Source organism: Leptopilina heterotoma, unplaced genomic scaffold (assembly GCF_015476425.1).
Source record: "Leptopilina heterotoma isolate Lh14 unplaced genomic scaffold, ASM1547642v1 Lhet_350, whole genome shotgun sequence".
Classification (NCBI taxonomy): Eukaryota; Metazoa; Arthropoda; class Insecta; order Hymenoptera; family Figitidae; genus Leptopilina; species Leptopilina heterotoma.
Genome location: NW_025111032.1, coordinates 728,930 through 756,209, shown reverse-complemented (window position 1 = coordinate 756,209; position 27,280 = coordinate 728,930). Strand labels below are relative to the sequence as shown.

Sequence of the window (27,280 nt, the reverse complement as noted above, 5' to 3'; positions counted from 1 at the left end):
AATCTTTATTTCCGAAGCTCGCATGAAACTTGAAGTTGTTCTTTAAATGCCCGATGTTGTTCAATGTTTGCCGTAAAAGTTCAGCAATGTTCAGTCAACTTTCACGTCAAACATTGAAAAACAATCGAAATTTAATTACTTCAACTTTAAAAAGCTTCGTAAATTTCGCTTAAAAAATAATTTTTCATCTTCTGCTGATTATCGGCTGTGGTAGTTACTGGTTACTTTTTATGAATTGTGAATCAAAATAATTTTGACCCCACTGTGCCACGTGGGGGAAATTTGCAGTTTCCAGAAAACAATACAATGCCGTCATTTTCGCCGAATGTTTTGATAATTTTAAAATGAAACGGACGATTAGCAGTAAACATCTCTACTGAAGAACCAAATTTATAAACTATTGAAATATCTGCAATAAATTCCATAAATAATATTAATTTTTGTTGATACTTCCAACAAAGGTAATATGCTATGGTTTATGTGCAAATGTGCTTACCAGTAGCTGCTGCAGCTTCAGCACCATCTTCGTTGACTTCAATGACAGTTTTTTGCTTAACTTTATCTACATTCAGTTTTCCTTCTGCAATTCCGGTTAAATTCGCTTGAGAAGTAAATGCTTCTTTCATACCCATCTATTAAAAACGAGATTGTTACTTGTTATTTTTTAAATTATACTTATTTCATATTTTTTATTACAATAGTATTAAAAAATAATGAGTATAATAAACCTTTTTAAGAAATACACACCTCTTCTAAAATACTATTCAAATCAATGGTACTTTCAATTTTGAATTTAGGTAAATATACTTCAACTTCTTCTTCAGATCGTTTCATTCTCAGATTTTTGAGTCTCATTGTTGCTAATTTTCTTTCAACTTGTTCGAGAGTGTTATCACCGACAGGAAGTACAATAATCATTTTAAGGCCATTATTCTGAAAACAAAAAAAAGCAAAAGCAGGCAAAAGTTAATTTATACAAGGAAAATATAAAACCGTTATATAATATTTGACTTTATTGATTAGAGGATTATACTTCTTACCTTGTATGGCAATTCAACGAATTTTGCATTTATTTCAGGAACATATCCATAATCTACCATCACATTTTGATACATCATATCTACTTTATGTAATTTTTTATCCGAATCAGAATAGAAATCCATATTTAAAACGTCGGAGAATTTGTACATCCAATCGTCTTTAAAGTAAATGACATTGGCGATAACCAAATCCGTATCTGAACTCAAATCGTCTGCAGAGAAAAGAAATGTTGACAATTTTTGAAATAGGTATGTATCAAATTTCTTAATAAGAAATATTAAATTTAAATTTCTTCCTTAATAATGTGTAAATCATAAAATATTAATTTTACATAGAATAGAGAGAATCACTAACCAGAACGGACAATATCCTTGATTTTGCCATTTGTTGCATTTGACGCCCAAGTGTTGATTTCAGTTGATGCTTGTTCTGTTTCATCAAAATTTAATCTTGCTGCCTCTCCGTAATAGAAGCGCATGACATCACCAATGAATGCCTTCTTAACTCTCAGGCCATTATTGACGAACACTTTGTTATTAATTGCAATTTTCGAATTAGCATCATGCTATAAGGAATATAATAACTGTGATTAGACTGCGCGAGATCAACAATAAACTTAGTCTACGTATTTATTTACTAAATAGTGATTTTAAGTTCATAGACTCTCGATTTTACGAACACAGGATATTTTTCCGATTCCATATAAGTATTAATTCCGTAAGCATAAAAATTTGTTCTTGTTTTCAAAATATGATTTGTTTCTTACCATCAAATAATAGTAAAGTCTTCCATAATTTAATTTGATGTCTTCTCTATTTTCCGGTAAACGGAGTGTTTGAAGTATTTCTCTTTTTGTATTTCCTTTAGCTCCGGATGCAAGCATAGCTAGGGCTAAATTTGCACTCAGGGGAGATAGAAAAATGTTTTTTGTTTTCCCATTTGTTGCTGTCTGAAAATCCAGAACGAAAATTATTAATCTACATTCTGTCATCACAAATTTTTAAAAATTTTATTCTCATACCTTGTAAAAGTTGTTAGAGAATGCTTCCAAAGCATCAGTAAAGTAAGTGTTTGCATTAAGTGCATCGCGTGCTTCCTTTAAATAAACATCACTAGCTATAACGATAGAAATGCTAATTTCCACCAGTAGACAAATCAGTAAATCTAGAAAATGAAAATGTAAAATTAAAGCAAATTAATAATTTGTTTCAAATGTTATGTATTACTGCGTGAACCGCCCCGAGTCGGAATTTAAATCCTACTTTCAACCGCTATTTAGAGTTTTAGTTAGGTTGATAGCAGGGTTTCAATTTTTGACTCATATATTCAAATGTAGATAGTGTCTTTTTAAATCAAAACGGTATATAGTATTATGGTAAGAAAAAAATTCTATTTTTCACAGAGTGGATTTAAGAGATATTATACTTACAAAGCTTCATCTTCAATGCTGTAATTTTCAACTATAAGAGTTTTAATTTTTCGAAATTAATTGAATCGAACTTGGTGACTTTCTGAAAATAATGATTAGACGCTGTCGTATTTAAAGCGAAACGTCTAAACGCTTTATTTCATTAATATATACATTATATTATCTTTTGTTTACTTTATACAAGTGTTTGAACTCTATCGTTAATTTAGTATTTTCATTTTATAGTTTACCTTTACAGTGAGTTTTTGCACGTGTAACTTTAAAGGCAATGTCATTATCAAGGTATATTTACGATACGTATATGGAAACACCGAAAAAAATATAATAATTACTAAAATAGTTATTTGATTCCATAAAAAATTTGTAAAAAATATTCAAACTCAGCAATTAGGAAATTATTTTTTTCAAAGTAACGCATAGAATTTTAATTCAAATTTTTTTTTTTATAAAAATAAAATAAAGTTTTAATATTATTACAATCATAATAATAATAATAATATATTCTGACAATGCAGGGTACTTTTATTTCTCTATTTTGTAAACAATTTTCTTTTCTGAGAAAATTATACTTTTCTCACAGAAGTATACATAATTTTCCTACTTGTTACCTACCTTATAATTCTATAAGGAATACAAACTTTCTTTCAAGGTTAAATAACCCTAAATTACGTATATTTGGAGATGTTTCGAATGTTCATTGAATGGGAATATAATGATGTATTTTTGAAAACATTTTCCATTCCATAAGGTCAAGTTAAATATTTCCAACGTCCTTTGTAATTCGCATTTTATTCAAACCTTTGCGGCTACTGTATATACAAAAATTGTTAAATTTTAACATTCAAAGTTGGAAAAATTCGGTAATAAAAAATGTTTATTAAAAGTAGAAATTATCTTTTTATATTCTTATATACCGTGCGCGTGCCATTAATTGCTGCAAGAATAGAGGAATGTATGGATAATTTAAACAACTACGTGGAGAAGAATTTCAAACCCTATCAAGTTGCACTTCTGACTAATCCGAATACTCTCTCGATTGAGAAACAAATAATTTTGTCAGTATTACGAAATTTGCCCTACATTCGAATCGATCCTGAAAAAATGTCATCAGAAGATTTAATGAAATCAATGAAGCATCCATCGTTCGGTATTCCAAGGGAGACATCCCTATTCCTTCTGGTCGAGTACCAGAATAAATCCTCCTCCTTGGCATCATTGAATTATTTAACAAATCTTACACCTGCGAAAGCTCGTCCTACAACATTATTGATTTCCTTCACTACGGAAAAATCATCATATCAAGAATTTCTCCATCAAATGTGGTTGAAACAATTCCTGGATTTTACAATTCTAGAAATGGAAAATGAACCAAAAAGATGGATTCGTAAATTAAAACCGTTTGTTCATCATTACAATCCTTTTTTGAAGACTTATTCAAAAAAAGTATGTTCTGTAACAACGGATTGGTTTCCGAATAAATTGTTAAATCTTCAGGGTTATCTGATAAAGGGTGGTTTGTACGTGAAACCACCATTCAGTTTAGCTACATATGATAAAGCTACGGGACAATTAGTAAATTGTAGTGGTGTGGATGTGAAGAGGTTTTACACTTTATCCGAAGCTATGAATTTCACAGCATATATCGATTCGAACGTACACTCAACACTTGGCGTGGTTGGGGGAAGTAATGCAACCGGACTGTTGGATAAACTTTCAAACAACGAGATTAGTATAATTGTCACATCGGACATTCGTTTTCGACCAGCTGCAGACGGTGCACTATACGAATATTCAAGTACAATTGCATTGGAATCGGTTGTTGCCCTAATTCCCATCACTCGCACCAACACTCAGCAAGAATATCTAAGCGTTAAAAGTCTATTCTCAAAAATTATTTTCTTCATAACTTTTGTCATAATAATGTGGGTAGTAATAAGTAGACACAAAAGTGAAAATAACTTTTGGAAACCAGAAGAAATTGCAGCTATTGTACTATCAACAACAATACAACAGCAACCAACTAATTTTGGTAATCGAATCTTCTTCACATACCTGATAGCAATTGGTTTCTACTGTTCCTTTAGCCTACTGGCTGGTCTAACCGCGACTAAAATAAATAATTCCAAAGAAGATGCAATCGATACTTTCATCGATTTGGCAAAATCACCTTTGACACCAATAATTCATCCTAATATTCATAGAATACTTGGTGACGATGCAGAAGATGTTAAACTGCTAAAGGAAAAAATGCTTCTTGGCGAACTTGTCGATACTGAATGTATTTCCACTCTTGTGAAATACAAGAATGTTTCTTGTATTATTAATTCATCGTACGCAAAGCAATTAGTTGAATTATTAAGAGATGGAGATGGAAATCCTCTGAGTAAGGTACTCAAGCAGAATTTTTTTAATGCAATGCGAGTTGAAGGTTTGGAAAAAAGTTCACCCTACAAACCAAGAATGAATAAACTAATTGATATTTTCGTTGAATCTGGTTTGCAAATTAATTGGGAGAATAACAATTTGAATCGAGAGTTGATTTTCCATATTCTTAATCACAGGAAAAGTTCGATAAAAATTAAAGACGTTGGTGCTGTGTCTGAACTGAAGACTGTACTTCTCTTTGTATTGATTCTGGGATATTTTCTTGCCCTTCTAATTTTTGCGGGAGAACTATTGGGCAAAAAAATCGCATTACAATGTTTTCGCTTCAAATTTTAAATTCTTTCATAAAATGGTAATTAATTGACTGAAGGTCGTTCTCATTTAGTAACAATCCGTAACGATGTATTAAAATCTTAATTTTTGACTTTAAAATGAAAATTTAATTAAAACAAATATCAGGAATTGAAAAGGGGTCACTTTATTTTAAAATTCTTTGTAATTGTAATTAAAATGTACAAACTACATCGCTTTTTCTTTATTATATATAAATTATTCTTAATAAATGAATTATGAATGGGATATTTAATTTCTGTTTTTTTTTTGAGAATTTCCACTACTTTAAATTCACTAATAGGCTAATACTATAGAAATCAAAAAACTATTCTTAAAAATTTTAATCAAATTCTTTTAAAACGATTCAATTATTTTCATAAAATATTCGAAATTCATTTTCAATATCTCTAGTATTTTCATAAAATTATGCAAAAAAATGCAATTATTTAAAAAAAAAGTTCGATAAAATTTATTCAAAATTCAATTATTTTCATAAATAAAATTAAATTTCCAAAAGAATTCAATTAATTTAGAATATTTTCAAAAAAATTTCGAAAAAATCAACATTAACAAAATTTTTATACAATTCTTGACAATAATTCAAATACTTATTTATTCACTAATATTTTTCATGGAAATGCAATTATTTTTAAAAAAAAACTTTTTGATAAAATTCTAATAAGCAAGAATTTAATTATTTTCGGATAAATAATAAAAACTCATCGAAAAATTTCAATTATTTTTAATACTATTTTAAATTAATTAATTAAAAAATTCAATTTTCACAAATAAAGTTTTCCACAAGAATTCAATTATTTATAATGAAATTTTCATAATATTTATTATAGGTATATTTCGAAAAAATAAATTATTTAAAACAATATTAATAAAATTATTATGAATAATTTAATTATTTTAAAAAATAACAAAATTTCTCACAGAAATTCAATTCTTTTTAATATTACCAATAAATCAATTATTTTAATAAATAATAAAATTCATCGCAGGATTTCAATTATTTTTCATACAATTTATACAGGAATTGCTCATAAAAAGTAATAAAATAATAAATATAAAATAAAAAATAAAATAAAAATAATAAAATTAATAAAATTATTATTATTATTCATTATTAATAAAATTATTCTTAAGAATTTAATTTCAATTCCTCGAAAAAATAAATTATTTAAAAAAAATGTTTTTTTAAAATTCTTTGAAAAAATGCAATTATTTACAACAATATTACAATTTTTTCACAGGAATTCAATTATTTTTAAATATTTTAATAAAATTGTTCGAAAGAAATTAATTTAGATTTTAATAGAATTCTTCCCAAGAATTAATAATTATCTACATAAATAATTTTTGAAAAAAATTCAATTCTTTCGATAAATAACAAAATTATTCCCGAAAATTCAATTATTTTAAGGAGTTTTAATAAAATTCGTTGCAAAATTCAATTATTTTTCATAAATAACAATATTCATCACAAGAATTCAATTATTTTTAAAAGTATAATACATTTCTTCTTGGAAATTCAATTATTTTAAAAAATCCTAATAAAATTGTTCGCAAGAATTCAATTATTATTTTCATTAATAATAAAAATAATAATCTTCTCAAGAATACAATTATTATTGAAAATTTATTACAATTTTACAGGAATTGATCAAAAAATGTAATTTTTTTTAAAATTTAATGTCCATTCCTAGAAAAAATAAATTATTTAAAAAAAAATTTGTTTTTAAATTCTTTGGAAAAATTCAATTATTTACAACAGTATTAGAATTTTTCCACAGAAATTCAATTATTTTCTCATATTTTAATTAAATTGTTCGAAGGAATTCAATTATTTCGATAAATATTAAAATTTTTTCCAAGAATTCAATTATTTTAAGGCATTTTAATAAAATTTTTTTGCAAAATTCAATTATTTTTATGAATAACAATATTTACCACAAGAATTCAATTATTTTTGAAAGTAATAAATTTCTTCTTGGAAATTCAATATTATTTTAAAAAATTCTAATAAAATCGTTCGTAAGAATTCAATTATTTTCATAAATAATAAAATACTTTTTAGAAATTCAATTATTTTCAAAAACATTTAATTTAATGTCACACAGACATTCTATTCTTGTCAAAAATTTGGTACGCATGATTATTCCCCAAATGTTATTTTTCCGAAATGTCATTTTACCGAACTGCACTTTTGCGAAATTTCATTTTTGAGAAATGTCATTTATGCGAATTGTCATTTTTGCGAAAAGCCATTTTTGCGAATAGTAATTTTTGCGAAAAGTCATTTTTAAGAAATTTTCATTTTTGCGAATTGTCATTTTTGCGAATCGCCATTTTTACGAATTGTCACTTTTGCGAATTGACATTTTTACGAATCGCCATTTTTACGAATTGTCACTTTTGCGAATCGACATTTTTACGAAATGTCATTTTTGCGAATAGCCATTTTTACGAATTGTCAATTTTTTGAAAAGTCATTTTTGCGAATTGTCATTTTTGCGAAAAATACAATAGTGAATCTATATACCTATACCTACAAGTTTACTATTGTATTTTTCGCAAAAATGACAATTCGCAAAAATGACTTTTCGGAAAAGTGACAATTCGTAAAAATGGCGATTCGCAAAAGTGACAATTCGCATAAATGACATTTCTCAAAAATGAAATTTCGCAAAAATGGCAATTCGCAAAAATGACAATTCGCAAAAACGACAATTCGTAAAAATTACTTTTCGCAAAAATGGCTATTCGCAAAAATGACATTTCGTAAAAATGTCGATTCGCAAAAGTGACAATTCGTAAAAATGGCGATTCGTAAAAATGTCAATTCGCAAAAGTGACAATTCGTAAAAATGGCGATTCGCAAAAATGACAATTCGCAAAAATGAAAATTTCTTAAAAATGACTTTTCGCAAAAATTACTATTCGCAAAAATGGCTTTTCGCAAAAATGACAATTCGCATAAATGACATTTCTCAAAAATGAAATTTCGCAAAAGTGCAGTTCGGTAAAATGACATTTCGGAAAAATAACATTTGGGGAATAATCGCATGCGTCCCAAAAATTTTAAGGGGTCGTCCATAAACCACGTGGACAATTTTTGACCAATTTTTGACCAATTTTTGATATATACTTTCAAGAAAACTGTGGCATAGAAAATAAACTTACTTTGATACATTTAATTTATAAATTTTATTTATTATTTTATTTTATTTTTTTTATTTTGTTTACATTTTATTTATTTACTTTTGTTAAATAATATCGATAGAAGAATATTTCAAGACAACTTTACATAATACGTTTTGTAATGTAAAAATAAAGCAATAAAAAAACATCATCAATATTCCCTAATAGCAAGTACCGTTTTCATATTATAGTGAAAGGAGAGTGTTTTTAAAATTCGGTAGCGTAATATATGTATCGAGGAAGCCTATAATGTGATGGCGCTTCACTAAATTTAGATGTTTATATATATATATATATATATACATGCTCATTATTCAGTTAGAATGTATATTAGAATATAAAATTGTTCCTTTGACGAGATAGGTACTCAATAAAGACCTTGATCTTTGAGGAATAAACGGTTTTCAAAATTATGGAATAGTTTAAAACTCTAATAATATAATATGTATCCCGAGTAATTTAATTTTATAACCTGCATGTAATAATTTATTTAATTTTAAAAAAATATTAATATGCAAATTTTTATTCACTTAAAATTTATTATTCCTTTCATTGATGCAATTTTTGAAAGAAAGATAATTATTTATTTTTTTTTAAATAAAACAATATTTAATTATTTTTTATTTAACAATATTAATGATAAAATTGTATTTTTTGTATCAAAAATATTAAACAAATATAGTTATTTTAAAGTATAAACATTTTATGCCTATATTATTATAAAATTATTTTTTTTTCTAACTGTTTAAATTTTAATTTAAAAAAACTTTTTTTAGGTACATAAATATTTTTATTTAGAGTTTATAATGTATTTAAATTAATATATTTTTATTGTTTTTTTTATAACTAATTTCAATTTAAAATTATTGTTTAAAATAAAACAAATTTTTTATTATTTTTTATTTAACAATTAATGACAATATTGTAATTTTTGTATAAAAAATTTTAAGCAAATATATATAGTTATTGTAAAGTAAACATCTTATGCCTATAGATTATTATAAAATTATTTTTTTTCTGTTCAAATTTTAATTTTAAAAAGTTTTTTTTTAGATATACACATAGATATCTATATTTAGTTTAATTTATTTAAATTAATTTACTTTTATTTATTTTTAAAAACTAATTTCAATTTTAAATTGCATTCAGAAAATTTATTTTTACGAAAGAATTCAAAATTCAGAAGAAAGTAAATTTTTTTTTTAGATTCATTTTGAGTTTTTTTTAAAACACTAAATGTTATAATTTTGTTATACATATTGTCCCTATATTGTTTTATAAGGATTATGAACAATTTTAGTTTTACTCAATTTTTTGCTTAATTAAGACTTAATTAAGAATATCAAAATTTTGATATTAAACTTGACCTTTATGATGATGGCATTGAAAATCGTAATTTAAAATTAAAAATTGCTATACCGATTTATTTTCTTTTCATTCTTATAGAAAAAAAACGAATAAATTTTATAATTGACATAATAACCGCTAGACATTGAATAATCGACTATTATATTGTTTCTTGTTATAATTCAAACAACGTCAGTGATTTTGTAATAAAATTCATAATATATAATAAAATTAAATATGTATGACGTACATCCATATTTGTCACTGAATCAATATGTACTATTAAGGAAGTTTAGATAGAAATTTATTTGTGTATTATTCCCTTATTAATAGAATTAATAGACTAAAATCTACATAACATTTTACCTGATTTTATAAAAAAAGGAACCTTTTTAAATTGGGAAACTATAAAAATTGAAAATTGAAGGCTCTCTCGATTCTAATTAACATTTCCGCTTCTTGTATATTCATTAAATATATATTTATCGAATATATTTCTATATAGAAGATCATTTTCTATTTTGAAACCGAAATTATCATCTCAATATGTATGTACCTTTCCATTTCACTGACCAGTATATATAGTCTTAATTTTGAAGAAGTAAGCATCAGTTTTTTATTGATTCCTCTTCTGTTCAAAAGCATCTTTCTTATTCGGGAGTTTGAAAAATTTTCTACTCATCATGAAATTTGTAAGTAATTTTTGTAAAAAAAATATTTTAAATACAGTGATCGATCAAGGCATCAAAATTATTAAATACCACCGAGTGTTACTTCAATTTATATTTTATAAACTTGTACTGCAACCTAGCAGTACCTTCCTCTTTGTACATATAAAGAAGTTAAAATACTTTTTACTTCAACTTCACTTTCAATTAAAAATTTTCATCTTCACCGGGTATTTTAAATTTTTGTTTATTTTTTCAAGAAGCTTAAGAAGTAAAAAATTTGTTACTGCGGAAAAAAAATTAAGAAAAGATTAGAATTAACGAAAATCGGGTTTAATTGTTTAAATTTTAAGAAAATTTGATGATTTGAATAAACTGATGATATTATACTTTCTTTTGCAGATGGTGGTATTTGGAGCCATTTTGGCTGTAGCTGCTGCTGGTCGTCTTCCTGGACATCGTGATGCTGATTACTACAATTATCAGCAGCCAGCTGCCTCAGAGAATGTACCATCTGCTGGTTACGATTACCCCAAGCCGGAAGCTCAAACAAGCCAACTTTACGCAGCACCTGCACCACAACAGACGAGACAAGTCAGCAACGCTTATCTTACTCCCCATCAACAACCACAGGAATCCAGACAAGTCAGCAACGCTTATCTTACTCCCCATGCTCACCATCAACAACCACAGGAATCCAAACAAGTCAGCAATGCTTATCTTACTCCCCATGCTCACCATCAACAACCACAGGAATCCAGACAAGTCAGCAACGCTTATCTTACTCCCCATGCTCACCATCAACAACCACAGGAATCCAGACAAGTCAGCAACGCTTATCTTACTCCCCATCAACAACCACAGGAATCCAGACAAGTCAGCAACGCTTATCTTACTCCCCATCAACAACCACAGGAATCCAGACAAGTCAGCAACGCTTATCTTACTCCCCATGCTCACCATCAACAACCACAGGAATCCAAACAAGTCAGCAATGCTTATCTTACTCCCCATGCTCACCATCAACAACCACAGGAATCCAGACAAGTCAGCAACGCTTATCTTACTCCCCATGCTCACCATCAACAACCACATGAATCCAGACAAGTCAGCAACGCTTATCTTACTCCCCATCAACAACCACAGGAATCCAGACAAGTCAGCAACGCTTATCTTACTCCCCATGCTCACCATCAACAACCACAGGAATCCAAACAAGTCAGCAATGCTTATCTTACTCCCCATGCTCACCATCAACAACCACAGGAATCCAGACAAGTCAGCAACGCTTATCTTACTCCCCATGCTCACCATCAACAACCACAGGAATCCAGACAAGTCAGCAACGCTTATCTTACTCCCCATCAACAACCACAGGAATCCAGACAAGTCAGCAACGCTTATCTTACTCCCCATGCTCACCATCAACAACCACAGGAATCCAAACAAGTCAGCAACGCTTATCTTACTCCCCATGCTCACCATCAACAACCACAGGAATCCAGACAAGTCAGCAACGCTTATCTTACTCCCCATCAACAACCACAGGAATCCAGACAAGTCAGCAACGCTTATCTTACTCCCCATGCTCACCATCAACAACCACAGGAATCCAAACAAGTCAGCAATGCTTATCTTACTCCCCATGCTCACCATCAACAACCACAGGAATCCAGACAAGTCAGCAACGCTTACCTTGCGCCACAAGAATCCAGACAAGTCAGCAATGCCTATCTTGCCCCCCAAGCTAGCCAACTTGACAACTCTTACATTCCACCAAACCATCAATTCTAATTTGTTGTTATTATAAAAAAAAAGAAAAGAAACTTATTGTAACGCTCTTTATAAATGATCTAAAATGAAATAAATAAATGAATACTACTGATATACTTCAGGTGTATGATTTCTTCCCCCCCCCTAAAAAAACCTATAATGTCCTTTCTTAATCCTTTCTTAAAAAAGACATGGAGTGGAAAGGTCGAATGTATCGAAAAGTATCGAAGTAAAGAATGGGCAATGAGAATGTAAAATCTTAATAGAAGGGTGTTTTTAAAATTGTTTGTACATGTGAAGGTGGCGCTGCAGTCGTATGTTTGTTACGAGCACAAATGTAAATTACTCGCGCAAACGCGATTACTGCTCGGTGATTCGTTGAGTTCAGAATTTGGTTAAATCCTTGATAGGAACCGGGAAATTTCAAATAATAAACGTGAATATTCCGTTAAAACGGAGGGAAAAAGCTCACAAGTAGAATAAGTCATTCAATAATTAATAAAATTAATTATTGAAGGAAATCAGTCTTCTTGAGAGTAAACCCAAATATTTATTTACTAAAAGTTCAAGAATACAAGTTATGACTAAGGAAGCTTAGAAGCAACCTTTCTAGTCAATAGTCAACTTAAAAATCATCTGTAGTTACAGTCCAGCGGACTTGTTCTCCGCTGTTAGTCCATGTTGGAGGAAATGCGCATGTTCTAAATGACGCGCATCCCCCACTATACAGTAGTATAGTATAGTATAGTAGTATCCCCACTATATAGTAGATACATTTATGCACTTCACTAATACTAATACCGACTCATACGTCATACTTGTCGATGTTGATACATACACATTCATCATAACATTATGATTCCAATAATTATCACATGATAATTATTTCAATATATATATATACACATGCATACATTCTAATAATAATATTTATATTTATAATAATTATATTTACACCTGTACATGACACATACGTGTTACAAATATAGTAAATATTATATAGAATTATACATAGTTAATGGTCATGATAGTTATAACAAATTAATTGTTTAACTATAAAGCTTGAATGTAGTTTATTTACAAGTCTTAATTCATTATCAATTATATTATAATAATTGATTAGATGTTAGATTGATAGAAATAATCTAATATGCAAATTACAATTATTTATAAAAGTAGTGGAATAATTAACATTTCTAAAAAGTATTGAAAACTGGGTTTTTCCAGTACGTGATTTTATCCTGAGAAAAAGGATAAAATGTACGTTGGTCAACCGATGTGTTTTATGGTTTTACCTCCAAAGAGGGTCTACTTGAGAATTGAAAGACAGTTTTTTATGACATCTTTGGGGTTATCTCTCTTAGTTTATGGTTGACAATTGTGTTTGAGTTTTAAGGGTATATTGTCTTCAGAGTGACAATACACAAACTCATATTGCTGGAAATGTGTTTAAACCTTACTATTTTTTGTAGCGATATTTTCAAAGACACTGTGTCTGCGAAACATATGTATTTCATCTTTTGTTATATTTCGGCTATTGATAGAGAGATATTTGAAGAATACAATATTTTAGGAACATATTTACTAAATCGAACGCAGAAAGTTCTTCTCAATCTATGGACAGGATATTATTTTTTAAAATATAAAATTAATATTATATTTTCCCGCGACTTTTAATCGCATTTCGATTAATATCGAATCACGATTCGAGCGAGATAATAGTCGCTCGTTACACCTTCCCCCTTAATAAAAAAGAATAATTGATTATTCGAAAATATGATAATAATAATTATGCTTAAAGTGATAAAATATCTATCTTATTTTATTTTTTTTTTGTTTTATTTTTATTTATTTATTTATTTATTTTTTATTTATTTATTTATTTCTTTTTTTTTTTTATTTTTTTTTTATTTATTTATTTTTTTTATTTATTTATTTATTTATTTTACTTATATATATTTATATATTTAAAGAAAAAGAAATTTACGCAATTTATTACCGCGAATTGCGCAACCAGTAAAGCTTATGCAAATGAGCCTTAAGGTTTTTGATTCGTTGTGAACCGGGCTTGAGCGGTTCGGTTATGAAGTTGTCTATCTCTGACTGAATATGTAGTTCACGTTTGTCAATGTTTACATACGTAAATTGTTTGTTTATGAAAAATAATTGGAAATATAATAATAATTAATTTATAAGGAGTTAGATGTGCAAAGTTTGGAAGAAAAAATAGAGCAAGTCCAAGTTGCTCTTTACACACTCCCTCCCCAAAAAGGAATTACGAATTAATTATTTTGACAATATATTATTCACAAAAATGAGAAAACAAATTTTTGGTAACTATTTCCGAGTTTAAAAAACAATTAAAACTGTATTTGTTTGATTATTATATCAATCTATGAAAGGTAAGATTTATATAATTTACTTTATCTCAAAATAATTTGAGTGTTTGTGGTCAAAGGAGGTTAGTATGTACAACTTTAGTTTTACCTCTTTTCATTTCGAGTTCAACGTTACTATTATCAAAACCTTAAATGACTTTAAATGGACCGGCATAATTCGCGTCTAATTTTTTCTTTACATGTAGCTTGTTTTTCAGATAATTTATCACCTAATGTTTTTACAAATAAATGATAAGTGAGTGGAACTTCCTGCTTTGAAAATTCAGAGGGGATGCGAGCCCTTTTTACCGAAAATGAGTTCGTGAGGTGTGAAACCTGTCGCTTCGTATTGTGCAATATTATAGGAAAACATTGCATAAGGTAACCATCTGTCCAAATTTGTTTTCTGACAATAATTTTTAAGATATTGTACTAAAACATGATGGTTCCTTTCTAGAGATCCTAGAGACTGCGCATGGAATGCTGTGGAACAATTTTCTTAATTTTTAAAATTTTACAAAATTCAGGATGAATTATTTTTGGACAGCCGAAACGAACAATAAATCGTTAAGACAAGGCTGAATTGATGATTGGACTGAAGGCCATGCAATTGAAAAGGGGTCTCGAAATTAGTTTTTCTGATTTAAGAGAAAAAAAAATTTTTTTTTTTTGTCTTTTAATTTAAATACCAAATTTTTTTTTTTATATAAATTTACTTTTAAATCTTTTCCGCCCTCGAGAATTTTCGTGCTTGTTTCGCTATTAACAAAATCTTCATCACTTGAAATTCGTCGTTATCTGTGAAGTCGTAATCCTCGTGTACGGCTGCACTCGCACCATGACCTGATGCAGACAACAATCTGCCATCAATGTCATTAAAATTGTGCAATTCTCGTGATTCTGAGGAGAAAGTACGTTATCACCAAAGACATCACAATCTTGAGAATTGCGTCTCCGTCCAAGTCGTTCTTGACCGTCAGGAGAAAGGGTAACTTCTGTTCTCTGACTCAGTCCGAGTACATACGCCCCGACAACCTCGTCATTAGCGAGAACATTAGTTGAGGAGGTACACAAGTTCTGTCTGTGCACCAACCTCGTCATTCGAGGAGACACACAAGTTCTGTCTGTGTGCCCATCTCGAACCAAACCAGGCTCAGAGAATGTATCTGAGACAAGGTCAATACAGGGTACATGCTGCGTTTCGAGCCTTCTTTATTCAAAGATACCCTCTCCACATGCACCCCCGGTTTGAGTGACAGGGATACCCCCAAGGAGTCCGGTCTTCACAATTAACATTTTGGTCATTAATATGTGACCTTTTCCTAACAAATTTTCTTTTGTCATTTCATTCTCTAGAATATGGAAGCAGTCAGTGTCGATCTCGTTATTATTTTCTGTACTTTGGGAGGTTAGGTTAGGATGCACAGGTGACAAGGTCACCTCGTGCACCGGGTTTGAATTTAATTCCAAAGGATCTACTTAGTCATTCATTCATTCATAAGTACAGAATTATCGATTGTCGACACTTCCTCCTCTGGCACATCCCAAGGATTACGTGACAAGGCATTCGTAATTTGAACACCTTTTTTATAAACAATTAAAAGTTGAAATTTACTCAACTGTGCACGCCATCGTAAAATTTTCGAGTTAGGTTTTTTTTTCATGTTCTGAAGCCATATAAAAAGTTTATGGTCAGTTTCGATTTTACATGAGCGACCAAACAAATGGGGTCTAAAATTCTCTACAGAAAAAGCATAGCGAGAACTTTGCCATTAAAATTTTGGCTTAAAACGCCTACAATGCCATATTGAGAAACGTCAGTGGATAAAATAAGATCCTTAGAAAAGTCAGGATATTAAAGCAAGGGTTCAGTACACAAAATGTCCCTTAATTTATTAAAAGCGTAGTAATGAGCTTCTTTAAAACCTGTTTTAAAAAACATTGAACGAATATGAACTATCAAATATTGGGATTTATTCAGCAATTGCTTGAAGAGCCCTAATATCATACGGCTTCTCGAAATTAACTCTTTGGGTTGAATTTGAATTGCAAAGGTTTGACTCTATATTCCGAGTTTTTGTTTCGTTTCTTTTATCTAAATTGCGGACGAAATTAGCAATTTCAATAATATCGTCCTCTTTAAACTTTGAAAAAATATCCTTAGATTGAGAAGGACCCTTTGACATAACAGAATTTGTTTTGTTATTATGAGTTCCAATACTGTCGATACTTAAAATAGAATCACGTTCATCAACATTATCATTATCTGAAATTTCAGCATCATACGTGCCGTCATCGATCACATTTTGATTTATGGGACTTTCCTCCCAACCTTTGTTATTTCCCATTTTGAAAAATTTGAAAATTATAAATTCAACAAAATTAAACTCAATTTGATAAATATTAGACAAATTTTTAAATTATTTTTAAAAATCAATTTGATTAATACAAATTCAAAAATTCATGAATTCGACAAAATTAAACTGGATTTGATAAATATTAGACAAATATTTAAAAATTATTATAAAAATCAATTTGATTAATATAAATTCAAATAATTCAAAATACTGTTTAACAATAAAAATGTCAATTAAATTAGATAATTCTATTATTATTAATACTTCTAATAAGCAAGAAAATTTATAAATTGAGTTAAAATTCGAAATAAATTATGTGATCGAATTTAGGCATTACAGTAAAACTTATAATTAATCAAACCTTTATTCCAGACCTTTATTCCACTGTTGAGGAATATTGTAGCACAACACTAATAAAATTTTTATTTTCGGAAATGACCTTTTTTTCTCTTTGAGAATTCACTCCCGCACAACACAACACAGGTTAAGCAGGTCAGGAACATGTAGATTGATCACCGCCAAGGAAGAAGAATCTCAGGATTTCTGAAGAATCGTTTTGTTGAATCCAGCAGCAATATTTTTTTTTTAGTGAAAGATTTGATATGGTTAAATATTTGTTTTTTCTATTTAATAATTACACCTTATTTATCAATTAACTGTATTTAATAGTGTAATTAATAGTTCATAAATAAAATAAACCATAAAATTGTCTATCTAGGAGCACTTTTATTCAGATATTAAAATAGAAATTCACTGATTATATGTCATTCTCCTTTTTGTGTAAAGAAAACAAAACAATAAATTTCAAAAATGAAAATTTAAATTTATAAAATTTCCAAATGTTTACAAGTTTATCGCAAACAAACACTTTAAAGGTCTTTAATGAAAAGAAGATTGTCAGCACTTGTTCGCAATAACTGAGTTCAAAAATGTCACTTCAAGATGCACTTTTAATTTTAAAGTTTCCGCAATCACATTAAATTTTGAATTTCCGTACCAAATCCCGGGCACGAGCCCCCAATTTATGTTACGAGCACAAATGTAAATTACTCGCGCAAACGCGATTACTGCTCGGTGATTCGTTGAGTTCAGAATTTGGTTAAATCCTTGATAGGAACCGGGAAATTTCAAATAATAAACGTGAATATTCCGTTAAAACGGAGGGAAAAAGCTCACAAGTAGAATAAGTCATTCAATAATTAATAAAATTAATTATTGAAGGAAATCAGTCTTCTTGAGAGTAAACCCAAATATTTATTTACTAAAAGTTCAAGAATACAAGTTATGACTAAGGAAGCTTAGAAGCAACCTTTCTAGTCAATAGTCAACTTAAAAATCATCTGTAGTTACAGTCCAGCGGACTTGTTCTCCGCTGTTAGTCCATGTTGGAGGAAATGCGCATGTTCTAAATGACGCGCATCCCCCACTATACAGTAGTATAGTATAGTATAGTAGTATCCCCACTATATAGTAGATACATTTATGCACTTCACTAATACTAATACCGACTCATACGTCATACTTGTCGATGTTGATACATACACATTCATCATAACATTATGATTCCAATAATTATCACATGATAATTATTTCAATATATATATATACACATGCATACATTCTAATAATAATATTTATATTTATAATAATTATATTTACACCTGTACATGACACATACGTGTTACAAATATAGTAAATATTATATAGAATTATACATAGTTAATGGTCATGATAGTTATAACAAATTAATTGTTTAACTATAAAGCTTGAATGTAGTTTATTTACAAGTCTTAATTCATTATCAATTATATTATAATAATTGATTAGATGTTAGATTGATAGAAATAATCTAATATGCAAATTACAATTATTTATAAAAGTAGTGGAATAATTAACATTTCTAAAAAGTATTGAAAACTGGGTTTTTCCAGTACGTGATTTTATCCTGAGAAAAAGGATAAAATGTACGTTGGTCAACCGATGTGTTTTATGGTTTTACCTCCAAAGAGGGTCTACTTGAGAATTGAAAGACAGTTTTTTATGACATCTTTGGGGTTATCTCTCTTAGTTTATGGTTGACAATTGTGTTTGAGTTTTAAGGGTATATTGTCTTCAGAGTGACAATACACAAACTCATATTGCTGGAAATGTGTTTAAACCTTACTATTTTTTGTAGCGATATTTTCAAAGACACTGTGTCTGCGAAACATATGTATTTCATCTTTTGTTATATTTCGGCTATTGATAGAGAGATATTTGAAGAATACAATATTTTAGGAACATATTTACTAAATCGAACGCAGAAAGTTCTTCTCAATCTATGGACAGGATATTATTTTTTAAAATATAAAATTAATATTATATTTTCCCGCGACTTTTAATCGCATTTCGATTAATATCGAATCACGATTCGAGCGAGATAATAGTCGCTCGTTACATGTTATTTAAAAAGAGCGCGAATATATAAATTTTATTTTTGTTAAGAGAAAGTACTCATAATAAATCTTATTTTGCATTGTCAAAAAAACGTCAACATTTCAAATATAAATAAGCAAATTATTAACTGAAAAAATTTGAATATTATTATTATTATTAATGAAATAATGGACTTGGACAATGGACATATAAAAACTAGCACCGTAGACGGCCGTCGGAGGAGCTAGTCGAATAAAAATAAAAAGTTGAGCACAATTGGTTCGCGAAAGTCGTTCGCGAACGAGACGCATGAGATTCAATTCTTTTCATGAATAATAAAAATTGTCATCAATTCAATTATTTAAATTAGAATTTGCATAAAATTAGTTGAAAGAAATTAATTATTTAAAATTTTTTATAAAATTCTTTGCAAGAATTAAATTATTTTTCAAAATATTGAAATTCTTTCATGAATAATAAAATTCGAAGCAGAAATTCAATTTATTAGTAGGATAAGAAAGAAGTAAATATTTTTGATGAAAATTAGGAAAAAGGCAGAAAATTAAAAAATATGGAATGGAATTTTTGTTAATTTTGTGAAGTGAATAAAACGAGTTTTTTTTTACATTAAATAAAATGACAATAACCCACAAAAAATTAATTTTCAAAACAAACAAATGAATGCAGAGAATTTACTAACGGAAAGGAAACTTACGATTATTATAAAGTATATATATTCAATATAATATATAAATAAAGTATAAATATTCAATATATTGTGGGATTTAAAATATTATAATTATAAATTTTTATAATGAAATTATAATGTTTTTTTTAAACTATATTTTAATTAATTAGAAATTTAATTTCAATAAAATTATTAACATTAATTTACCTCTATTTGGTTTTAATTAAAAATAAATTTTTAAAAAAAATAATTTTTAAGTGCAAATTAAATGTTATAATATTCTAACTATTATTCATTTGAATTTAAAATATTCAATAAAATAATGTAAGGTAAATATATAGTTGTTAAAAAAATTAAAAGTATTTTATCAACTTTGATAAAATTGTTGAAATAAAAATAGTTAGAAGTTTTAAAAAATAAAATTGAGGGCAATAAAATTTTTAAATAAAAGAAAGAAAAAATTGTTGATAAGCATAGTATAGTAAAAGAAATAAAAAAGTATGAATTTAAAGTAAAAATTTTAATTGATAAAACTTTTAAATAAAAATTAATTGTTGGAGGTAATATAGTAAAAAAGATTATTAAAATTAAAATTAAAATTTTGTAATAAAATGGAATAAAATAAATGTCATGAATGAAGGTTAGATTAAAAAAATTAAATATAGATGTAGCAATAAATAAAATAACGGAGTAAATTATAAAATAATTAGATCATATTGAATAGTCCCAAATTAATAAATTTAGAAATCAAGTTATTTGATTTATAGATGAGAATCTAATAATAAGTTTCAATAAATTAGTGTCTATAATTATAAAGAATCTGGAAGTTAAGTTAAAAATTAAAATTAAGTAAATTAAATTAATTATGTAAGATATTTCTTTAAATGAATTAATATTATGGAACAGGTAAAAAGGTAAAATTTTTTGTGAAGTATTATTAATAAAAAATTTCTTGATCAATCTATATTAATTAATAAATGTATGTATCATCATAAAAATGGTCAAGTTCCTATTTTTATTAAAATGGCTAACAAAATTATTATTAAGAATAAGGTTGAATAGTATATTAGAGAATAATATATATATATATATATAAAAATTTATAATACTTATATATGATTCAAATAACCGATGAATTGACTAAATTATCAATTAAATACTTATACTTGAATCAAATAATATTTATTGAAGTCAATTAAATAATTACTATTGAATCAAAAAATATTTATTGAAGTCATATTAAATATTTACTTGAAACAAATAATATTTATTGGAGTTAATTATATAATAGGTTAGGGGCCGTTCGCGTTCATAAACTACGTTACCAATTTTTTTTAGAAATTTTAGACCCCCCCCCCTCCCTCTCTCGTTAACATTGCGTTAAATGGATACCTCACGTTTTACTGTGAAGTGTCAAAGATTTTGATTTTAACTTGTGCGTTTAAATTTTGGAATTATTATGAAAGAAGTTTCTCGCTTCAGTAAAAATTAACAATAAAAATAGTTTATCAAATAATTGTTAAGTTCAACAAGAAATACAATTTCTCTCTTTATTGTATTTTTATATTTCATCTAAGTACTATATGAATATAAATAATATATAAAATATAAATATAAATTTTTAATAACAAATTACAACATTTAAATTAGAGAAGTAGAGAATTGTATAACATATATGTACATTCAAGAAAATGTGAATTATTCTCCATTTTTGTAGTTACCAGCAAACAATACTATTCCATCACTTTCACCAACTGTTTTGATAATTTTATAATGGAATGGATGATTAGCAGCAAACAAAATTGGACCATCTTCACCGCCCATTTTCCAATGGATTTCAGTGTCTATAACAAATATAATATTTTTTTATTGTCAATTATAATGTTTAGACTCAATACATATTTTTACTATTATATACTAAAGATCAGTATTATTTTTCAAATGAATAATTATTATTTACCAGTAGCTGCTGCAGCTTCGGCACCATTTTCGTTGACTTCAATAAATGTTTTCTGCTTTATTTTATTCACTTGAATATTTCCTTCTGAAATTCCACTGAGGTTTGCTTGTTGATTGAATATTTCTTTAATACCCATCTAATTGGAGAAGAAAAATTTTCATCTCTATTATTACATTTTAAGAACTAAGCCGAACTGCTTAACGAACGAAAAGCATCAGTGAAGAAAGAACAAAGATTTGATATTGTCTTTCTTCATCTTATGCTTCTAGTTCGTGAACGACTTTCGCAGATTGTAGAGGTTAGCCTTTATAAAATTTAAATATATTTTCGAAAGGGGTCGTCCATGTACCTCGTAGAAAATTGGGGGGGGGGATGATAAAAAATTTTAAAGAAAGCAAAATTCTTTCAAACCCACCTCTTTTAGAACATCATTTAATTTGATGGTATTTTCTACCCGAAATTTGGGTAAATACAAATCAACTGCTTTTAAAGATCGTTTCATTCTCAGGTTTTTGAGTTTCATTGTTTCTAAATTTTTCTCAACTTGTTCGAGACCGTCAATTAAATTTGGAAGTACAATTATCATTTTAAGTTCATCGCCCTGTAAATGAATTTTCATTTGCATGATTTCGTCAAATAAGATAAATAATTTGTACTTATAAAAGTTATATCCGATTTTATTTTAAATTTCCGAAAATATTTAGAAGAAATTATTTCACCTACCTTGTATGGCAATTCGATAAATGTGGCATTTATTTCAGGAACATATCCAAATTCTGCTTTAACATTCTGATACATTGTGGGTACAGAAATTGTCCTTCGGTCCTCAGTGAAGAAAGCAAGATTCGTAATATCAGAGAATTTGTACTTCCATTCGCCTTTAAAGTAAACGACATTGGTGACAATCATGGCTGTATCTGTACTCAAATCGTCTGTAGGAAAAAAAGAATATTCAGAAATAGAAATACTAAAAATACGCAGTACCTTTCTTCATCCTTAAGTGTAAATACTAAATCCGAAGAAAACATTTCTTAATGTTCGCATTGAATTTGGTAAAAAAACATTCATTATACAATAGTTTGGAAAATAGGTTAAAAACGTTAAAAAGTTACAAAAATTACGAACCAGAACTGACAATATCTCTGATTTTGTCATTTGTTGCTTTTGACACCCATTTGTTGATATTAGTTGCCGCTTGTTCTGCATTAGCAAAATTTATTTCTTCCTCCTCTGAGTGAAAATTCTGTACTAACACATCTTTGTATGTTTGCTTAACATTTAGGAGAGTACTGACAAACATTTTGTTAAAAATTTTTATTTTTGAGCCAGTAACATTCTAAAGAAAACAATAATTGTTACATTATTAATAGAAATCAACCCTAATATTTATGACCCTAATATTAATCTGAGGAAAAGTACCTAACAAGCAAAATTTTATATGTAATATTTATTTTAGATGTAATTAAGACTTAAAAAGTCAGTGGTTTATATTGAGATTTGATATTTTTGTTACAAACATAACCTTCAATTTTTTATTCTTAGACATACCTTTCTTCAAAGCTTGTCAGACATAATAACCAAAAGAATAAAAATTAATACTAAATACTAAAAATAGTGAATCGAAATGACATTTTTGGAATTGCTATGCAGTGTAGTTCCTGTTGCGTAAAAATAATATACTCTTACCATCAAATTTAGAAAAAGATTTTCATAATTAGATTTGGTTTGTTCATCAATTTCTTGTAAATAGAGAGTTTCAAGTATTTCTCTTTTGGTATTCCCCTTTGCTCCTGATGCAATCATACCTAAGGCTAAGTTCACACTCAAGGGGGATAACAAAACATTTTCCGATTTACCCTTTTTTGCTGTCTAAAAATTAGAAAAAAAATATAAGATTAGTGGCTTCCGTTTCCGGTACTGTTGACTTCTGCACACGTTTGTAAAGGGTTAAGAGATTTTGGCAAAATTTTAACTAAGTAATGAAGCTTGGTTAGAGTGCCAAAAAGTACATTTTCAGCAGAAATAGTATTTTAAAGAAAAAAATTGTTATAAAGTAGTAATTTATTTAAAATTATATTTTCTTACAGTTAGTTTAGAATTGTAATTTTTTATCTTAGAAAATACGTTGAATGGCATGGCTGGCATGGCTGGCACGGCTTTTTAATTTGAGGTTATGTTAAAGAGTTAAAATTCTAGGGTTGTACATACCTTGTATAAGTTGTCAGTGAATGTTTCCAAGGCATCAGCAAAAGTAGTATCGAAGCTATATGAATTTTTTACATCATTTGAATTTTGCAGAACATTGTATTTTATTTTTTCGTATTCCTTCTTTTGAGTAGGTGCGTCTACTGCATCTTTTGGTATGTCATGAAATATATTGTAAATTAATTTATCAATTTCCTTCTCATCCACAACAGTGTTAATTACATTCCTTTGAGGAATTTGTTTTTCGGATTTGAATAAAATTGTATTAATATCAGCGTCAAATCTTGGATGAATAGTTCGTTCATCATGAGCTATAATTGTCGAAATACTAATATCTATCAGTAGACAGGCAAGTAAATCTATAAAGAAAAAGATAAACCACAAATTTTAGAGTTTAAAAGGTATTTAGAATCAGAATCCTAAAAAAAATGATTAAAATTTCTTCTTCTTGAATGACTGTACAAAAACATTTTATTTAAATATTTTAAAAGAACTGTGGGGGCACCTTAACGTGCACATACATTCTCGCGAGTTTCCCCTCTAGATGGACGATTAGTTTAGGCAAGTCGGGCTCGGGAGGGGAGATGAGAGAGCAGAACCTCGATAGCGGTAGGACGTGTGTGGAACAAAAGACTGACTTATTAAGTTATTAAAGATAATCAATAAATTCTGTGGATGAAGAAAGGCATAACAGCATAACTGCATTTGTCATGATTTCGAGATAAATTAATTCTAATGTTCTCTCACTTCTGTAAAATCAGAAAAGCAACAGATGTGTTCGGTCTTTTGCGTTTAGTATTATTATTTAATATATTTTCAAAATTCGTTTATTACATTTGCTAACACACGATTTGATATAAATTTTGATAAATTTTTATCTAAATCATAAGTTTTATTGCACTTATGCGGTTATGCAAGTTCAGTTTAAATATGTGTCCAACTTCAGACACTTTTAATGTCACAATTTATTTTGGTTTGGTTTGTCACAATAATAAGAAATGAATTTAATTAGGCTGTTTCACTACATCGAGATATTTCGAGTTCGAGTATGACGTCAGATAGCTGGAAAGAAAACAACAGACGACGCAATGCAATTCTTATGGGAGAAAAAAATTTTGCATTTTCTTTTCAATGTTTTGCAAATTTAATGGATTTTAAACACTTTATATCTACATATATGTAATTGAATTGTTACTTTTAAACAATTTGTACATTTTTTTCTAGCTTAATAAAGTTAATAAACATTTCCATGTTTTAAAATTATTTAGAAATTTATTTAAATAAAATAATAGTCTTAAAGTTTATAATTCATAGGGTACGAATACTTATGGGAGGAACTATTGTATATATCTTGAAATAAAATAATTAAAGTACATAGAACTATAAATAAACGAATCATAAAAATTTAACATAACCTTGCTACTAGCGATTGAAAACACGTGTAGTTTTATCTACTGTTTTCATTGCTTTTATTTACTGTTTTCGAAATGACAAAACGTAATAAAGGAATTATAGAGTAAAACTCGTGATTTAGATGCCAAATATTTGATTACTTTAAGACTATAAACTAAACATAAGGATTTTCTTTGTTAAATATTCTATATTAACACAAAAAATAATTTAAATATTTGAAGGAACATTCAGAGATTTATATAATAAACTTAACATGCATAGATGTTCATATAAACAATAAACATTTCTAAAAAAATTTTTTTTTATTATTTAAAATAAAAAGTAAATTAATGAAGTTATAATTACAAGTTTCATAAAAATATAATATATGTACTTATGAAACCAAAATTTTTTCAAGTATAAAAACACGGTTATAAAAATTTTCAAATTAGTTAGGTACTTTTTATATTTGTCTAATAAAGTTTTTTAAAATTCAAAATGGCGGATTCAATATGGCGGTTATTTTTTTCATATTTAATGGGTTCAGTTGAAATTTGTTACTTGGGGGTTTTTAGGGTTGCTGAATATGAATATGGGCTTGAAATTTAAAAATTCAAAATGGCGGACCCAACATGACAGTTAACTTTTTTTAAAATTCTTTAGAATATGAATCTCTGAATTTAAAAACTACGGGGCTGATACTGGTCATAATATTCTACATAATATGAAGTCCACAATTTCTTTTTATTTATTTAATAAGTTTAAAAAAATTTTTTGTTTCAATTATTCTTTATTTAATTTTTTTAAACGCCATTTGTCATTAAAAAATAGTAACTACTTTTAGAAAGAATTTAAGACTGACCGAGTTTTTAAATAAACCAATTTTTTGAGAAAAAATTCCAATTTTCCTAATTTTTAATAATTTTTCATATAAATAAGAATATTCAGTCTAATGTGGAAAGTATTTAAAAATCACTGTTCAATTTTTAATTTAATAAAAATTATATTTTAATTTTCGTATTAGTGAATTTTAATTTTTACATTCTCATCACATGAGAAGGTATTATTTTTATAATACGAATATAATAATTTCTATTTTAATAAACAAATTTTTTTAGCAAAAGAAAACACTACTTACAAAATTTCATATTAAATGTTGAAATATTTTGTTTTTATATCGAGATTTTTTAAAATTAAATATTGTGAAATTCAATCGTAATCGGAAATAATTTGAAAATGATTATTTGCTGTTGTATTTAAAGACGACCATCAAAAGTCTTGTATTTATTTAATTCTTTATATCATTTTTGTTTCTTGCTTATACAAGTGTTTCAATTATTGTTCTTCAATGTAAAGTTAAAAATTATTCATTTTTATTTAGTGTAGTTATCATTAATAGTATTGTTATCATTATCATTTTTATTAGTATTATTATTATTATTATCATTATTATTATTATCATCATTATTATCATTATTATTATCATCATTATTATTATTATTATCATTGTTAATACATATTCAAATGCAAATACTTTTTCAATCTAAATCTACTCTTTTCATATAAAAATTCAAACAGTGAAAATTAAAAGAAGCTAAGAAAGCAATTTTAGTATTCTTTATTTAACAATTGTTAAATATATATTTATAGTATTTTTTTATTATTTAGTACTTGAATTTTTAATTTGTTTTAAGTTTACAAT

At 27.5% G+C, this 27,280-nt stretch overlaps 1 protein-coding gene across 1 annotated transcript; it reads right to left on the bottom strand.

Annotated features, from left to right (window-relative positions):
• Nucleotides 1–99: 99 nt before the first annotated feature.
• Nucleotides 100–26,920, bottom strand: LOC122505241. The gene is made up of 19 exons (XM_043616737.1): nucleotides 26,717–26,920; nucleotides 24,190–24,545; nucleotides 23,668–23,850; nucleotides 23,107–23,317; nucleotides 22,705–22,913; nucleotides 22,397–22,582; nucleotides 21,982–22,117; nucleotides 21,722–21,865; nucleotides 14,871–15,044; nucleotides 11,089–12,200; nucleotides 10,801–10,981; nucleotides 4,128–4,319; nucleotides 2,063–2,205; nucleotides 1,808–1,990; nucleotides 1,396–1,606; nucleotides 1,041–1,252; nucleotides 748–933; nucleotides 497–632; nucleotides 100–409 (listed from the first exon to the last, which is right to left on the bottom strand). Exons 1-19 carry the CDS (start codon nucleotides 26,724–26,726, stop codon nucleotides 243–245), a joined length of 4,332 nt encoding a protein of 1,443 aa, XP_043472672.1. The 5' UTR covers nucleotides 26,727–26,920; the 3' UTR covers nucleotides 100–242.
• Between the last annotated feature and the right edge of the window lie 360 nt (nucleotides 26,921–27,280).

Coding starts and splice junctions, on each gene's coding strand:
- LOC122505241 (XM_043616737.1), bottom strand. Junction 22,914..23,106: donor CAGAGATATTGTCAGTTCTG/GTTCGTAATTTT, acceptor TTTTTCCTACAG/ACGATTTGAGTACAGATACA. Junction 633..747: donor TGAATAGTATTTTAGAAGAG/GTGTGTATTTCT, acceptor CGTTTTTAATAG/ATGGGTATGAAAGAAGCATT.